Source organism: Perca fluviatilis, chromosome 21, assembly GCF_010015445.1.
Source record: "Perca fluviatilis chromosome 21, GENO_Pfluv_1.0, whole genome shotgun sequence".
Classification (NCBI taxonomy): Eukaryota; Metazoa; Chordata; class Actinopteri; order Perciformes; family Percidae; genus Perca; species Perca fluviatilis.
This window is the reverse complement of record NC_053132.1, coordinates 32356035-32375411: the sequence shown is the minus strand read 5'-3', so window position 1 is coordinate 32375411 and position 19377 is coordinate 32356035. Positions and strand designations below refer to the sequence as shown.

General features: G+C 40.1%; 1 protein-coding gene across 2 annotated transcripts in view; it reads left to right on the top strand.

The window, feature by feature from the left end:
• LOC120550790 (RNA binding protein fox-1 homolog 3-like) overlaps positions 1-19377 on the top strand; it is a 1027376-nt gene that overhangs the window by 964288 nt on the left and 43711 nt on the right. For both annotated transcript variants that reach the window (XM_039787629.1, XM_039787628.1), the window contains exon 12: positions 16158-16290. In XM_039787629.1, coding sequence (XP_039643563.1) covers positions 16158-16290 — 133 coding nt within the window. The remainder of the gene's footprint in view (positions 1-16157; positions 16291-19377) is intronic.

The window sequence follows — 19377 nt, the reverse complement described above, 5'->3', positions numbered from 1 at the left end:
CATTTATAAAAAATACACATTCAAATAGTAATTTCAGCATTGGATTAGTATTGATTTTTTTACTGTTCAAATTTTATTCGACTTCCGGAATTCCTTCCGTACTGACTATGGATAAGTACCTCATACAACCCCACTTCAAAATATCCGACCCATCCCTTAAGATGTGCATGTATGTGTGTATGCAGCCTTGGGGTGCACTCTGTGTAGTTGTTGTTGAAAATTTGTTGTTGAAAATTTCTTTATTAGGAGTAACCCCTTGAGATGCACCATCTCGTTTTCGAGGGGGTCCTTAAAGTGTAGTATTGTGTGCATGTGTGTATCAGTGGATGTTGTTTTTTGTTTGTTTTATGGGCTTGATGGATGTCAGGCAGAGCTGCTATGAATTATTTGTTATTAGCTTTAGCATGAACAAGCCATAGCTCATCATCAGATTGCAGTCATTTATGTCACACCACCAACAACATGCCCATGCACATGTTATCATGCTCACTCAAACAAACATTGTGTCTCCTCGCACACACATGCACATAAAAAGAGGAATGAATATATGAATGTCTGATATTAAGAAAAATGGGAAGGTGGGGGGCAACTTGGGTAAATTGATCTTTTGCTCTGAATACAGTATATCACCAACGGATTGTGTGCTGGCTGTGTGGCATATTTATGCTGTCTGACTAGCTAGAGTAGGACAAGGCAGACACAGCAGAGGGCAGAGAAGCTCCATCGCTTTACAGAGAGAGAGAGAGAGAGAGAGAGAGAGAGAGAGGTATCAGCTAGGTATCAGTCAACAACAAATGTTATCAGATTACATTTTAAACAGATTATAATATTTTATTTAAAAGTGGTTTATTTATTAACACTACATTTGAATTCCTCATTACTTGTTGCAGACAAGACAAGATGTGAACCTTAGGTTACTCTGACAGGAAGGGATTACCGGACAGTCAGATGAATTAGGCAGTCCACCACTGCAACACAGTCTCACTCCCTACTCGTCAAATGTCTGATGCTTGGTCAAGGACCCCTGGCGTTAAGTTCCAATGAAAGAAGTGTACCTTTTGCGTTGTTTTTCGACGTGGGGGTCCGTCAGATAGATATTCATATTAATCCCTAACCGTCGGATATAGACGAAACTTGAAATCTGTGGCAGTTTTATCATTGGTATTTTTAGCCCTATAACCGCTGTTTTAATCAACATTTATTCACGAGATCTTATCATGGTTCATATGTTTTGGGTAATTTTCCGCCTTTAATTTTTGACAGGACAGCTAGGTGAGAAAGGAGAGAGAGAGGGGGAAGACATGCAGGAAATCGTCACAGGTCAGACTCGAACCCTGAACCTCTGCGTCGAGGCATAAACCTCTCAGTATATGTGCGCCTGCTCTACCCAGTCAGCCAACCTGGCCACTATATGTATTTCTTTTAATGTTTTTATTTCGGTCTTATTGCCAGGGAAGCTGGATTGCTTTGTTGTTTATTGATATTTTTAAAACTATAACGCTACATCTATCAACATTTATGTAGATGTTATCATGGTATTCATTTCTTTATTTTAATATTATTTTGGTCTTATTACCGGTGAAATATTACAGTAAGCTGTAAGACAGAACATTACGATATGGGCCAAGCTGGGCGCATGCGAAGCCCATATCCCATAATGCAATGCGGGAATTCATATCAGAGAATCAGACAGAGATAAGCAGGTCTCACAGTATGCTGACATCGTCCACGACGTCACACAGCACCTCCGATTAATAATTAGATAACTTTATGAAAGTTTTATCGATCTTCTTACCCTTTTTGCCAGCGAAAAGCTAACGAGCTAGGCATCACGGGGGTGTCTTTGGTGTCTTTACAGAGATAGCCTTTCCAGAAGGTTTTCTATCCAGCCTGGAACTTGTGCCTCTTTTCAGAGTTGTTCAGCAATAAATCCAAACTCTTACATCCAAGATTTATCCACTCTATGTCCATAATTTATCTCCTTTTCGGTCATTTCTGCCTCTAGCTTCTTGCCGTCTTCTCCTGCTAATAGCTAACGAGCTAGGCATTACGGGGGTGTCTTTGGTGTCTTTACAGAGATAGCCTTTACAGAAGGTTTTCTATCCAGCCTGGAACTTGTGCCTCTTTTCAGAGTTGTTCAGCAATAAATCCAAACTCTATGTCCATAATTTATCTCGTTTTCGGTCATTTCTACATCTAGCTTCTTGCCGTCTTCTCCTGCTAATAGCTAACGAGCTAGGCATCACGGGGGTATCTTTGTTGTCTTCGTAGCCTTTACAGAAGGTTTTCTATCCAGCCTGGAACTTGTGCCTCTTTTCGGAGTTGTTCAGCAATAAATCCAAACGCTTACATCCAAGATTTATCCACTCGATGTCCATAACTTATCTCGTTTTCGGTCATTTCTGCCGCTAGCTCTGTGCTCCGTCTAGTATAAATCTCCCATGATGCTTTGCAAGACAGTGTTTACGTTTTCAACCAATGGGAAGGCTGGTCCGTCACACAAAGACTATAGAGAGTGGAAAAGATAGATCACTCCAGGCTGTTCCGAGCGATAATTCCAGTCTATTTCAGAGAAGAATGGCGTAAATAAATAAATATGACATTATTATTTTGATTATTGGCAAAAGCGTCTGGACTTTTTTTGAAAAAAATGATATATTTTCTCAACTGTATAAATTGTAATGTTTATTTCTTCACAGTTTGACACCCAAGACATATGGGAACTGATTTAGACAGGAGATTGGCTTAGCTTTTATTGTTCTTTGTGTGATATCAATAAATATCTGTGAGATTCATTTTCCGTTTTATTTATTTATTTGTCTTTAAGGTCATACAACCTTTTTTTACATTCAAGTAATCTCACTACAGCACAAATATTCTAATAGCCCATTTTTTCCTGAAACAAATGATGTACATTAATTGACTGTAGACAACAGGGTTGATGTTTTACAAGCTTATTTAAAAAATAAAACCAGACGGACAAGGAATTGTAAAAATGGCCTCAGGGCTCTGAGGGTTAACACCACTATCGCTTTAATGTACATACTTAACCCTTGTGTTGTCCTTCGGGTCCCAGTGACCCGAAGGACCACACAAGGATTATGTACTTCCCTTTACTTTGTTGAGAATTGCTCTCTAAACCCTGTTTCTTGTAAAGTAAGTAAGTAAAGTTTATTTCTAGAACACATTTAAACACAGTTTAAGCTGACCAAAATGCTGTACAAACAAGAACTAAGGTGCTGTATTAACCCTTGTTTAGAGAGCAATTCTCAACAAAGTAAAGGAAGTTGTCCTTCGTCAATCCCTGGGACCCTCGGCGACAACACAAGGGTTAATCAGTGGTTTTGTCACCAGCAACAACACATTGCTCAGCTTTGTTTGCTCCTATAGGCACCTTGATGTTCATATGGACAACACCTTTGGCTGGAAGGCCCGTGTTCAAAGTGTGTTTTATCATTTAGAGCAGACACTCACAGTGAAACAGAGGGTTTATGTTATACAAGGCTGCATTACAGAGCATATTCATATGTCAGAAAGCATGGTGATATTGTAGGAAAAAAAGCGACCGATTCTACTCTGGCTCAAAAAGCCAGAGTCTTTTAAGAACCACCAGTCACTTCTCAAAGTTTCCCCTTTAATTTTGTGTTCGTTGAAAGGACCAAGAAATGAATACTCAGGATTTGTTCAGTTAAACTATAACAATCTTTAGTAAAATGATATTGCAAACAGATATTTCATATGCATATGGATCAGCCGCTCCTTCGAGACTTTCTCTCCCTAACCACCAACAAAGTCTTTCCGGGTCTGACCCTGGACCTTCCTTTTCGCTATTCTTTTATTCATCTTCAGGTTCCTCCTTCCGCCATTGCGTCTGGGCCGCCAATTGGTTGGATATCACTCAGACTTTCTGTCTCCGAGAAGATAGAGAATTTGCGCGGTAGCCTTGGGATCGCTCTCATTCTCTTCTTCTCTCATGGCCTAAAGATTGTCTGTTCCTTTAACAGATTTCATTAGGTGCATTCTGTTCCAATTGTTTATTAAACAAATCAGGAGCACTTTTGCTCCACTAAATTTGAACCCGTCTTATCTTACACATGCCAGACAGGAGGAGACAGCGAGGCCATCCCAGGCTACAGGACATTCTTATTCTAAACCCAATATATTTCTACAATGTCTAAAAACATCTCATTAAAGCCTGCTTGTCAGGTGACATGTCATTAAGGTTGTGGAGGGGAATAGAAACCAGTCTCTCCAGGCAAGCACAGAGAATATGGTCTGAGTAGACAAGATGGCGGCACGCATGGATGCGGTGGCTCACGGCTCTTTACTCCAATGCTCTTTTTTCTTGTTTGTGCATCGGTTATGCGAATATCCGCTACACACGCCAGAACCTTTTGGACATCGGTGACCAGCACCAGATAGCCATCTCTTTCATCACACGCACAACATCCCAGACGATGTAGCTAGACCGCCCAGGTCCCCGTGGATTGTTGTCAGGTCTAGGAGGCAGCAATGACGGCGGAGTGAGAGGAAGCAGAAATGTGGCTGCAGGGCTGGCTAAGAAAACAACCACACAAGCTACCTCTACCGAGCCTGTATCTCTCTGATGCCAGAACCCTGACGCATAAAATGGACGACTTGGAATTACAAATCGCTATGTCTGAGACTGTTGTGTTCTGACTAACACCGAAACCTGGCTTCACCCGGGGATACTCGATAGCATGCAGCTAGCAGGCCGCACTCTGCTATGCTGGGACAGGACTGAAAACTCCAGTAAGAGTAGGGGAGAAGGGCTCTGTATTTACGTACATGATAAGTGGTGTAATAATGGAACAATTTGTTGTGTCTGTGGGGTCTGGACCCAAGAGCGGAAACAGAGTACAGGTTAGAGGTAGTAACAGGTCTTTAGTGAATGCTCAACTGAACAGAAATCTTGCAACAAAGGTAGGTGGAAATCCAAATGGTAGGAGTGGAGGTAGGTGAGGCAACCACGACACACAGGGCTGGTGGAGTAGCAAAAGGTTCACTAGAATACTAGAAGCTGGCCGAGACTATGTTACCACGTGAGTGACTAACCAGAAACCCTGGATGACCAGCATGTCCGCACACTCCTCAGAACCTGCGACGCTGCCTTCAGGTCAGGTGACAGTGCTCTGTACAGGGCTGCTCGAGCCGACCTGAAAAGTGGAATTAAGAGAGCCAAGGCGGACCATAAGAGGAGCATAGAGTCCCACCTGTCCAGCAAGAATACACGGGAGGTGTGGAAGGGCATACAAGACATCACAAACTATAGAGGCTGTGATGCAACAACAGGTGACCTGAGTGCGTCACTGGCAGAGGAGCTAAATTGCTTCTTTGCTCGCTTTGAGACATCACAACAGCACCACTCATCTGCCCCAGCCCTGCCTCCACCCCCACCTGGTTTCTGCACTACCCCAGCCCTGCCCCATCCCCACCTGGTTCCTGCACCACCCCACTCACTGTGAGGGAGCACGGTAGCGGACGGGTGCTCCTGGCAGTGAACCAGAGGAAGGCTGCCGGCCCAGACGGAGTACCTGGCAAGGTGCTCAGGGCATGTGCTCACCAGCTTGCCCTCATCTTCACCAGAATCTTCAACATCTCCCTGGCCCAGGCAGTCATCCCGCCATGCCTAAAATCAGCCACAATCATCCCAGTGCCGAAGAAGTCTCCCATCACCAGCCTAAATGATTACCGTCCTGTGGCCCTCACCCCGGTAATCATGAAGTGCTTTGAGAGACTGGTTCTTCAACATATCAAGGATTATTTCCCCCCAGACCACGACCCCTATCAGTTCGCATATTTACAGTTTGAATTTCGTCACGCCACTTATATATCAGCTACCCCAAGGTCTTATAAAGCTAACAATTGTGTCCGATTTCCATTTAATGCATTTTGTGAACACGAGGGGTTTCGTTAGCTGCTAGTGTCCCTTCCATCCTAGCTACACTTTCGGCATAACTATATTATATTTACAGTTTGAATTTCATCACGCCACTTATATAACAGCTCCCTAAGGTCTTAACAAAGCTAACAAATTGTGTCCGATTTCCATTTAATGCATTTTTGTGAATTTTAGGGGTCTCCTTACACTGTAAAATGTAATTAGTTGACCTTACTTAAAAAAAGTATGCAAACTCGTTGCCTCAAAAAAATTAAGTAATCTTAAGATTAGTGAGTTAGAAAAGCTTGTTTATTTTAAGTGTGCAGTACTAAATCAAGTAGTACCATTAACACGGTTCTTTTATGTTCATGTAACTTAATAGCCATGCTTAGTGTTAACTTAATTTTTTCATTTTGTGTGGATTGCTTGATATAAATTTAACCCCACTTAGAATTACTAAATACCTACAATTTAACAAGTTTAGTTCTGCTCACTCATTTTTCAAGTTCACTTAAATTAAAGAAACCAATTAGGTTTGTATTGGGGTTTGTATTTGTACTACATTACAACTATTAAAAGTTTTCCCAAAACACAAATGTAAACAGGACAACCTTGCTAGGTTCTTTTCTGGCATTATCATCTAATAACAACTAACAACTCTTTGCAACACAAGGTGGCGCTTTTTCACCATTAGCATACCTGCATAACATGGTACAGACTTTAATGGAATTTGTTTTTATTGAGATCGTAAATAAACGAGAACAGCTGCATGAAAGCATCAAACTGTCTCTGATAACTAGGGTTGGGCATCGAGAACATTCCTACTTGGAATCGTTTAAAAAATTACGATTCCATTGGAATCGTTTCTTTATTGAAATCGTTTGGAATCGTTTGGAGGATTTGGTTTCAAATCTGATCACGGGTTCTACATTTAATATGCGCAAGTTTTGGTTTCCGAAGCGGCCAGGCGCCTGTTGTGTTGCAGCCATGGAGCACAGTAAGTGGTGCTCTAGCGTGGCTTTATTTTACATTGAAAAAGCCCTGTAAAACAGCAAACCACGAGTGAATCAAAATAAAACTTTCCTCGTATTTGTGAAATAAGCATGTGACCCGTTTCAACTCCACCACTCAAAGAATCAGAATCGAGGATTGATAAGAACCGGAATTGAAAGGAAGAATCTGAATCAGAATCGTTAAAATCCAAACAATGCCCATCCCTACTGATAACAGGAGAACATTAATGGCTGCAAAGCTTACAAAGTGCTATCTGACGGCTGATGGCTCTTTACTGTTCTAACCCAGAAGACTGTTCTTCAGAGTTAACAGTTTTGGTGGAAGGTTTTTCTTTCCCAGTCCAAGCATCACAGTCTGAATGAAGTTGAGTGTATTTGCCATGCATTTTGGGTAATCCAAATGCAATGCATATGTAAGCCCAAACAACAGACAAACTGCCTGAGGCAAGTTTTTAATATGATCCATGACAATACCTCCCTCCAGATTGATGGCAGTGGAGATGGGCTGGAGGTCCACTGAGCTTTGACCCTCATGAGGACTATCTTCACTGACAACTGTCAGCACACCAACAGTGATGCATTCTAGGGCCTCGTCTCTCGCTGTATCCTACAAAGACACAAACATTCTTCAGCATTGCAATTTATGCTATTCTAAAGCATTCATTTTTAGTGTTGTAATGTTATCAGAGAATATGGCTTTAAATATGTGTTCACACTGGATTGTTACAATAAAGCAAACAAAATATATTTGGTATGGTTAATCTAAAGCTATGGAGATACAACAAGGTCTATACATTCTTGAACAGTGACACTGACTTTTCAACCTAGACTCCTACTCCTTAGATTTGAAATGAATGAAAAACGTTTATGTGGCAAATTTTATTTTTATTTACTGGCTGTTTACATATCTGTCAGATTAGTTGTGGAGGTATTGCTATACAAAATACATCAATCACTGTACAAAATGTATATTGTATATTGAGCAGATAGAATTACATCTTCTATGTCAACACAGGTATAGTTTTATATTCATGCAGACCAAACTTTTTCTTATGTGCAAGTACTTACAGAGCAGGTCTTGTAGAATTCACTGGAGTAGTCACTGAGTAAAATGGGAATGCCTTTGAGGACAACAGAGCGAAGTACTGTAACGTCTGGTGTCTAATGATACACAGAGAGAGAAAAGACCAGTTAACAGAGTAATTTGCAGTAATTTAAAACAAGCAGACAGAAATAAAATAGGTTGGTCTGGATCGTCTCATTTAGAACGTGATTGATGAACTATCATACAGATCAAAAGCAAAATGAACTTCCTTACCATCCAGCTCATGTGCTGCATCAGCTCACTGAGTTTCTGGCCAACAGTTCCCTTTTTTGTTTTGAAAAGGTCGATGAAACATGGGGCGTACTGGTCCAGAGCCTCAAAGAAGTCTCCCTCAAGATTCTTACTGGCGATTCTATTAAACTCAGCAAACACCTGAAAAGGTAGAGAGAGGGGTGGGTAGGGATGGAGAGGTGGCAGAGGTATTAACATTTCAACAAGTGTTTGGATTTCTAGCCACACAGCTTGAATTTCTTTTTGATTTGCATTATTTTATTGGTTGAGAACAAAAATAGCTTACCTGTCTCTCTGTGAAGAGTGCTGGCCATCGTTCAACCATGTTCTGTACAGAAGGCTCCTTTTTTACAATTTCTTGTCTGCGTAGTGGGAATGACTGGTCCATCATTTGTGAAATGAGAGTGCCATTTGGTTGTTTTTTCTTCATTTCTTCCAAGAGAACCATTCTGGCATTTTCAAGGCTTGTTTCATCATGTCCTTCAGGTAGGTTAGGCAGGTAGTTTGCTTCACCTCTTTTTGGCCATTTGATATTCTTGCTTGAGGATTGTCCCTCTGGGTTGCCTTTACTTTTTCCTCCATTGATTGCTACATCCTCACATCCAGCTTTTCGAAGCTTGGTGCGATAATTGGCCATCTTAAATTTAAGGCTGTTTTTCCAGCCATACCATTTGTGTGGTCCAGGCTCAGTGAGGCAGGGGTGTTTGCTAATCAGTGCTTTTGCAACACAGCTGAAGTCATCTTCAGGGTAAGCCTTGAAACTGTACATCGTCTCAGCAAGCTTTTGTAGTATGTCATGCTTCATATCTCGTGGTAGAGTCATACGTGTTCCATCTTTCATAAAGGCAAGATCTGCCTGTCTGAGCCTATACTCAACATCTACTGAGAAATTGGGTATGTCAAAGAACTCTGGCCACTGTTGTCTTAGCGATGGTGATGCCCCTACAGTCGACAGGATCTCAGTGTCTGCTGTGCTGCACTCAGTGTCTGATGATGTGGTGGGTGATGACAATGCTGTTAAATGGAGAGTCACAAGAGGGATGATTTTGACTGTAGCTCTTTCAGGTAAATCAGTTATTTCAGTCAAATTGCAGAGGGCATTATTGAAGTCTTGATCTTCATACTGCAGTTTAAAGTCATACTGCAGTGACAGTTTATCCACCAGTTGCACTTTGAATTCTTCAATGGACTGTGGTCTCTTATTTAAAGTCAACTTCCTTATATCATCTTCAGCGATGATGACTCTCAGCAACAATCTCTGGTCCATTTTGATAACTTCTTGACTCACTCAGCAATGCCGTTTAAGTGTGACAAGCTGCTTGTCTCCAACTCTGTAAAGTGAAATCGGGAAAACATCATTTAGTTCAGACAACTGAGTGACAGAGAACGTGGACAAATGGCTACTACAGAGCTCGTATGCTCTAAGATGCTCATTGTACCATGATGTCATGAGTCTGCAGACAAATATTATGTCTGTATTGATCACCACAATCTTTGCTATTTGTCTGAAATCGGGGAGCCCTGAGCACGATCCAACGGAAATGATCATATTAGCACTGTACTTAATGCCATCTATGCAAACAGAAGCTGCTACAAGGACTGTGTTCTGGTAGTTATTCCTGAGATAGAGCAACCATTACAGACTTCACTTTGTTAATTTCAACAGATGGCTTGAAAAAGGAGGTAGCAGCTAATTGGAAGGCTATCATATGCTGGTGTCTGAGAGCTAAAGTAAGGGGTATGTTCTTGAAGTTGTGAATGTGACGCACAACTTTCTTGAAGAACTTGTGTTTGCCTTCAAAACGCATTGTCCACACATCACACAATGGACCAAAAGTTTGAATTAGTTGAGGGTAGTGCTCAATGTAGTGATGCTTCGACCGTAGCTTCTCGTTCGGGAAAACTTTCTGAAATATATCTCTATGTTCTGTAATCTTGCAGTCAAGAAAGCACACTGACTCCTCTGAGAAGCTTGCGGACACTGACAATTCCACTACATCTTTTAAGCTCATTAAAACCTCCCAGGTTTCATCCCCCTCAGGAATGTGATGACCTATCAGTAGTGGCAGAAGGCAGTGGAGTGTCCAATTTTCATGACCATTTCCTCCAATTGTTGCTTTGGAAGCAAAGTTCTTTGCGATGAGCTGGGGTTGGTTTGTTCTGTCTGAAAATGTATATGGAAACTGTTTAATAGACACATTCAGGATTTCAAGTGAGAAGTATCCCTTTGATATTAGTACCTTCAAGCACAAGGCCAGTTCAGCCGGAACAATACCCTCCAAAAGATCATGCAAAAGATCTGGAGGATAACCATTGACAACATGAAAATGTTCCAAGTTTTCACTAAGTGGGCAGCTTCTTTTCACACCATATTGTTGAGCCATGGTAGGATCCTGCAATACATCTTGCACCTGTCTATCATGATTTTCTTTTGTTCTTGGTTGAAATGAGCCTATCCGCACTTCCTTGTGTTGTATTTCCTCCCGTTTGGCCATACAGAATCGGCACATCTGACTTACTGTGAAGCTTTCAAAGAACCCTCCCAAAGAATGGGCAGCTAAATTGTCTGCTGCAACAAATAATACCGTGCCTTTTATGCTGGCTCCTAACTGTCCAACATATACACCCTGTTGCTCAAGAAAAACAAGGTCCTGAATGAGAGGGTGGAGAATTTCACCATAACCATGGTCTTTGAGAATGTTGACCTTGCAAAGTAGAGCAAGCTGAATGGTATGAAGAGAGAAGCAATATTTAGGGTGTAGATTTCCAAGTACCCAGTAGATGGCACATAGCTTGTGTTTCTTTCTGGAGGTTCCCAAGGGGTTAGCCACCTCAAAATCATCTATGTACAAGCAAAGAGCAATCCTGAAATCTTCCTCTGTCAAGAGAGAATTGTCTTTAAACTGGGAACCATCCCTGTGAGATCTGTATCCTTGTGACAAATTTGTCTCAGGTGACATGCCTTATCTAAAATGTCTTCATTGTTTAGTAATGTCTGCAGCATTTTTAGTATGGGGATATACACAACTGTCTGCCTGTCATTCTTTAGGACAAACTCAACAGGTGTTACCACTGAGAATTCTTTTGAAATGTATGATGTTCGCTTGCTAGTGGTTGACAATGACCCCCAGTAGAAGTGAATTTCAGGAATACATTATTCTCAGTAAATACTTTAACTATCTCACTCACTAAAGAGTCCTCAACATCTCCACAATGTTGATTTAGTATTTTTCCAACAGATGTATGTAACAATGGCTGTGAAAGCACATAAATTTGGTTGATCTGCTCTATAACTTCTTGCAGGGCATTTTCAGAGATGTTAAGAATTGATGACATTTTGAGAAAAAGAGCAGCTACATTATGTTCCAACTGACTCTCCAAGTCCTCCAAATCTTCACTGAGGTCAGTAACCTCAAACTCAACCTCATCAGTGTCAGGGGCACTATCCTCGGGTTGAATATTCATATGAGGTGGAGGTTCCTCAAGTTCATTATGTGACACAATTTCAGGTTTGAATGCCATCTTATTGTGGTCTTGATGTTCTTTGCTTTTATGTGCATTAAAGGTTGAATAGACATTGCTCTGAAAGTTACAGCCTTGATATGGACAAGAAACCTTTTGCTTCAGCTTCAAATGTCTTCGTAAATGGGTAAAAAAAGTCAGCTTCAGTGCAAGGCTCCACGAAGTCACACAGCTGACAATGGAAAGCAGTTTCACCCACGCTCCGTAGGTCATTTTGAGTGTGCCATGTTGATAAGTGGACTTTGAGTGCATTGAAAGATTTAAATGTGCACAGACATTCCTTATGAAGGCATGGTAGTGGTGATATTCGAGTGTGGCACCCATGTTTTAATCAAGCCTAGAAAAATGAAAAGACAAAAACACTAACATGCAGTATCAGACTTGAAATACCAGAGCTATAGGAAAAACTAAATCCTTGCAAAAATCTATGTAATTATCAAGCTTTTAATCATTGAACTTCTTTAAGACAAGAACAAATGAACACAGCAGTACAAAAGGTAAATGGTAAATGATAAATGGTAAATGACTCACTTATGTGACTAGAAATCAAAGGAACTGTAGTCCTGGGTATGATGGACTATGAGTCGAACCCACAGTATCTATAGAGATGGTCCAGAAATACTAATTACATCAAATATTTGAAATTCAAAATATGCACAAAATATTCTGTATGATGAAATATACTATAATGATGAATTAATTTTAACACAAAAGATAGATTTATTTAGATTTTCTTAAATTGATTTGCTTTTGTTGTAATCCAATTGCTCTGATGTAAGTATAAGTTTTACTTTAGCATGCAATAATAATACAGTTATTAGGTGAAAATACCTTTTATTGCTGGGATTATGGAATGTGTGGATTGATCACCGTCTGCTTGAGCCTGGAAGGGGACAGTTAAAAAAAAAAAAAATTTCAACACAACCAAAGCTCACCACAACTCCCAAACAAGTACATGTGAAAACTGTAACATAGTCCTATAACCCACAAAGACAGTTCCCAGTATTAAAATGTACATATTCTGGACAAGATTACCTTAAAGAATGATGTAAGCCACTGAGTATGCCAGCAAATACATTCCCTATCATAACAGGTTATGATAAACTGAGTGTAAAGATATTTTCAGACAGGGAGACACTCTTCTCTTCTTCACCAAGTCTGATCTGGGCGTGCTACACGTGGTAACCATGGAAATGGCACAGCTATGAATATCGACTAGCGTAGTGCGGAGTGTTAAATGAAAATAACATTAAGTTAGTTGACTGTGGTGATATCCCCAATCATATGTCGACACACAGTGGTAATCCTGTCTTTGATAAACACAGACTGTTATTGTTGGTGGCTAAAGTTAGCTAAATTAGCATGATAGTCCTAACTTTACAGCCTAGCTTAAAATAAAATTATACATCCAGACTTGTTCTGATGTTCTGCCTGAGCTTATAAACAACAGTTATAAAGCTCAGGAAACTCACAAACCCCCGGGATCAGTATGTCATCATGCTAGTCAGTACTCGACAAACGTTACTGGCATGGCGGGTGGGCGCGTGTGCGTGACGATCACGCCCGTGACCATTACACTAAAGTTTTTCCTCAATTTTAACGTGACAAAAGTATTGAAAGTTACCTGTTTTCAACACCGAGGAAGTTATGGATTGAAAAAATAATAAAGTATTGAGCAAGTTTCATCCAAATATAGCCACGTTATGTCCATAATATAGTTAGCTAGCGTTAGCCGACATTACATATACATAATTAGTAGCAAGCACAAAACACTGGCGTTGACTTACAGACACAAAACGGATAAAACCGCACAAGGGTAAAATATTTACTCACCAAATGAGTGTGCCAAGCACAAGAATCGCTGTTATGCTGAAGATAATCACAATTGCCGTTGAAGTGATGTTTAGGTCCAGCTCAATGAGGTCCAGCTCCACCTGGTCAGTTGCGGGCATGATGTGACATGTACCGTCTGCAAAATTACGAATCCCACTATGGCCACGCCAGGACCCGCCCACGAAGCAGCTCGATTGGTTGGGGTTAGGCATTTCACCTCGAGTGGTTAAGGTTAGGATAGCCGATTGGTCAGGGGATAGGACCTGTACAAATCAGGTTACGTTGCCTTGTGTAAGGATGGATGCCTGGCCATAGTAGCTATTGAAGGGCGGGTCTTAGCGTGGCCATAGTGGGGGAAAAATATCTGATCTGCGCATACCCACAGGTCAAAAACTTACTTTTTCTAAATGAATCCAGCTCAAGTAGACTGAGCTGGTAAGATTTTTCAACCTGAAAGTACAAGTAACTTGCTAAAAGCGAGTGTTAATAGCAGGTTGATAAAAACTGATTAAGGTCAATTTACTATTTTTAATTAAACACCATGTTTGCATTTACAGTGTAGGAGGAGCTGCTAGCTAGGCTATGTGTCCCATTTAATCCTATGGGAAAAGATCGTTGCTACACTTTCGGCATAACTATCATTTATTTACAGTTTGAATTTCATCACAACATGTATATCACAACTCCCTAAAGTGTTAACAAAGCTAATGTCCGATTTTGGGTTTGTTAGTCCAATAACCCAGAAATGGTGACTTTGCGCGGGTATCAAGCACCGTGGGCTGCCAGCCGTGACGGAGCTCCATGTACCTCACAGCAGGCCGGTTTAGCCATCAATTTTCGTAAAACGGCCCATATTTGACCTCTACATAGTTGATTCCTCACATAAAAAAGTCTCAGAAGTGAATTTAGTGGTAAAACAGCAGATGAACAATTTCTGAGATCTGCCCGACCTATTCAGAAGACTAACTGACCTAAGATCAGTTAGTGGCCTATGTAAATTTTGGGACGTTACAAAGATAGGAGTTGAGAAGTTGACGTCAACTTTTAGCTTTGTTCAGATTTGCCCGTTTTCAGAGGCCGTTTCAAATTGTGAGATTTGCAGAGGAAAGAGGTGTCAGTGGGATTTTGATTTTCTATGTTCTATTCCTATTTACCCACCAAACTGTCGTAATTCAACTATGACAGGGTCAAATTGGTTTTGCATTCTATCACCCCTTTAACGCCAGAGGTCCTTGACCATGCGTCAGACATTTGACGAGTAGGGAGTGAGACTGTGTTGACCACTGTGCTTCTTAATCAAGACATCATCAAAGTATTTTTATTTTTAGGAAATGTATTTATCTATGTCTTTAACTCAGAACGAACAGCTGTCCCAAAAGGTGATTTTGTCTAAATCTTATGTTATATTATAGTGGAACTTGGAGTGTCTAGTTTAAACATTGTGATGGCATGAACTGTGCCAACATACCATCATACAGTTTATTACCTGAAGTAAAAGCTGCCTGTGAGAGTTTGTATTTAAAAGCCTCTAGGCTAGAGTTTTATATATATATATAAAATACATAATTTGATATTCATATTAGTTTGAGGAGGAGGGCAGATAGAAGGGACTCTTAGTTCAAATTTAAACTGAATCCAAGATACAGATGAAAGATACATGAGTGGATTTATTCTGCACTTTTCGCCCAAGGATTTGAGTCAATATTTTGATCAATTTCAACACATTTTGGTGTATAAAATAGTTTTGTTAAAACCATCCATTTCATGAAGGGGACATTTGGAGCAGTTGTGCCTGTACTAACTTGAAAATTCAAATTTCGCCCCTGAATGCACAACATATGAAAACAACTTTTAATCTGTTTTGCAAAACCAGTTTGGGCTCATTCACTAATTTAGTTCTAAACAGCACAGAAAACAACTTGGAAGTCTTATAATTTAGTAATCCATCACAGTGATGGATTATACACCATCATTGTAAACTGTTACATTTTGCATAATTGCAATATCAGGTCATTTTATTTTGAATACATACAGAAGACAATGAGACTTTCCATTCTCTGCTTCTCTCATTTCTGCACCTCACTCACTAAAATACCATTTTTAATCAATAAACATTCTTTGTAGGGATGTTAGTACCCCTCTGATAAGAACATCCCAGTCGGGGCAGCCTCTAGCTCACCCAGTAAGAGTGTTTGCCCCATGTTGGCTGAGTCCTGCAGCGGCGCAGCTTCAAATCTCACCTTTGCTGTGTGTCATCACTCATCTCTCTCTCTCCCCCTTTCATGTCTATCTACTGTCACTACATAATAAAGGGAAAAGCCCCCCAAAAAAGAAAATATAAAAAAAAGAATAGTTAGAGCCTGTAGATTCACATAAACTCAGATTATATGGTTTTAAAATACACCCTTTTGAAAATTAGGAATGCACAGCGTTTATTTCAGAATATTTATCTTGAATGTTTCAGAGTGATTTTTTGCAAAGTAAAATATGAAACTTAGTGTCATTGTGCCTCTTCCTACCTCCTCTTTCTGTCTGGATGTCTCACTCTCAGTGACAGGGTTTCCATACCCCAGTACAGGAGCAGCTGTGGCCTATAGAGGGGGCCATTTGAGAGGGAGGGGACGCGCCGTCTACAACACATTCCGTGCTGCACCTCCTCCTCCACCCATCCCTGCCTATGGAGCGTGAGTGCCTGATCACACACACACACACACACACACACACACACACACACACACACACACACACAACCAACTGAAACAAACACACATAATCAAAGAAACACTGTATTACACGTCTCCAAGACTAAAATCACACAATTGCACAAATGGAATTTACAGCATTACTGAACGACATAAGCTAACACACACACACAAAATATATATACATACTCACACATACACACACTCAGTAACAGAAGAATGGCGAGGGGAAAACAAAAAGGCTGCCTTCTAATAGTGCAGAAAATTGCTCTTTGATTTGAGAATGGCCAAATTTGTCTTCTTTTTTCAGATGTGTCATTCTTTATTCGGCTGTAAATGGACTGCTATGACCTGCCCTGCACACTCCAATAGGGCTGCTCCAGAGAGAGAGCGAGAGACCTAGTGAACGTCAAGGGAGATACATGGAGTGAGAAAGAATAAGCATAGATGTCTGAGAGTGTGTGTTAGGGTTGAAAGAAAAAAAATGAGAAGAATATAAATGCAGATTGAGACAGAGAATTGTGCAGTTGACCACATGGAACTACTGAATTAATAAGTTACTGTATGGTAGTAATACAGATGTATTAACAAAAAAATAGTTTTATTTGAAAATGAAATGCATAAAAAATTAAAGAAAATACATAGTTTTGCTTGGTTTGGATGTAGAATTTGTAATAAGTCACACTTATTTGTGGATAACTATCTGTTAATAGCTAATTATGAGTTTCTGGTATAATCATTAGGGAAAATGCATGGTTTCTGCATCCCTGTAACTGCGAGTTTCCTCATGATGTAAATGAAAATCAACTGCGCTTGTCCCCAAGCGTCCACTTGGACATCGGTGTGAACAATCACACACCACCCAAATTCAATGTTTGTTTATGCTCACTCAAGGTAGCATGGTAAGGGCCTCTGCATGGTGCATAAGCTACAAGAGCGCACAAGGACTTTCAAGGTTGACATATTGTCTTTGACAGTATATTCCAAAATGCCAGGCAGCAGTACAGACAAAATATCACGTTGTGTTATAGCGAGTACACAAAACATGACGGTGTGCATCATACAAGTCCTCAATTCTGACTGAATGTTTGATTGTGGAAAGAAAAGTGACACAAGTGTAGATAGTTTTTCTGTACAGTACATCTAGACACTTGTTCATACCATAGACTGTAAAAATAATAGACGTAGCTTCAGTGACGTGATCTATTGGTTTGTGGACTTTGGTCGTTTTGAAACTAGCATCAGCTAAATCACCTAATGTGTAGGTGATTCAGTGGTTGTGTTTCAGTAGAACAGACTTTTTCGAAACAATGGATGCAAACACAGACTTTTGATGATGTCGTAAAGTTGTGTGGGATCATAGGAGTTGTTGTCATCATGTTAACCACCCTTATTATTGCCGATTAAAATGTATGTGTTCACGGACCAAAAAACATAAAAAATAAAAATAAAAATAAAAACGGCCCTGGCTTTTGCAATCCACCGGCCCTATTTTCAGACCAAATCAACCCCACCCAAACATTAAAGGTGCCCTGCCATACGCATTTCATTACTTTGTGGTGATGTCTGAAGTTCTACCAAGGACTCTGAAACATTTTTTGTGGACAAAATGCCTTGGCTACCTTGTTTCAAGCCATTCTAGTTTGGTATAGAAAGCCTGCAGGAAGACTCAGCTTGATTTCTGCCAGTTCTCATTAATATTCAACAAGCTAAGCTGTTTGAATCTGATTGGCTAACAGCTAGCCAATGAGAGCCTGGCTGTCAGCATCCTTTACCCAGCGCAACTGGACGAGCTCATGAATAGTAATGAGCTCAGGCAACATGATGTCAGACTGACCAGCTTTTGTAATTGGCCTGATTTCTCTGCTTATTTCTGTTCAGTGGCTAGAGCTGATAGAGGAGGCAGCAGTTCATTTTCACATTCACCACATAACACAAACACATATGGACCTAACATATTTCAAAAAATACAAGGAAAAACGGTTTTGTGTGGCAGGGCACCTTTAAGATAAAATGCAATAAAAACATACAAACTGAATAGAATGCAGAAATTCAGAACACATTAAAACGACACACACTACTATGGCTACCATCGGTGACACCTGCCGACAACAATTTAACATCTGAGAGCGTCAGAAGATCGCTAGGTGCTATGACACAAATACAAAGGCTTGACGTTAAAGCACAGTACATAATACAACAGCTCCACCAAACATGGGAAGAGCAATGCACAGCCACAGTGCATATTATAAGAGTTTCACTAAAATATGAAAAGAGCCCTGTATAGCCACAGTTTAATAAATAAATGTGTCTTACCATGTAGTTAACAAGCTACAAAGGAGTTTGCTTTTCTCTGCAACCTTGTCAATCACATTGTCTAGGTTCATAAGGATCTTTTTTTACTGAAGCAGTGCAAGTGATCAAGGGACTATGTTCTAAAATGTTTCTGTCCTAGTTTAACCCTCATGCCCTCTTCGGTCATTTTTGTACATTTTTCTCAAGTTTTTTTTTTCATTTCGTGATCATTTTTGCTGTGTTACTTCTTATGGCATGAGATTTTGTAGGAATCCTTCTTTTCAGTCAAATTTTTTAAATCCAGTGTTTTTTACTCTTACATGTCTTTTATACTTAAATGATTCATTTTGTAGCCTCTGGACACCTTCGAGGCAAAAATGTCCACGCACACAAAAACTGTTATTAAATCATCATATATCAATATTTTTTTCTGCTTTTTTTTCATGAATCACTTAAACAACTTCTTACCTAATCAAAACCACGAAACATTCAATCATTTTCAGGATTTTAACCCTTTAAATGCCAGTTTATGTATTTGAAGTATGTCATTTTTTATAAAAAAAAACACAAAAAATGATTTTTTTCCCATATAATGAATAATATGTAGATGGGGCTTTGGTGGTAATTAGAGGCTTGGATATGTCAAAGATAAGCAACAAAACTGATTTGATTGCATTAGTATTTTTTATGTAATTCCAGATACTCCCTCTGGACACCTTCGAGGCAAAAATGGCCCCATTGACTTCCATTATAACCACATGTTTTGATCTCACT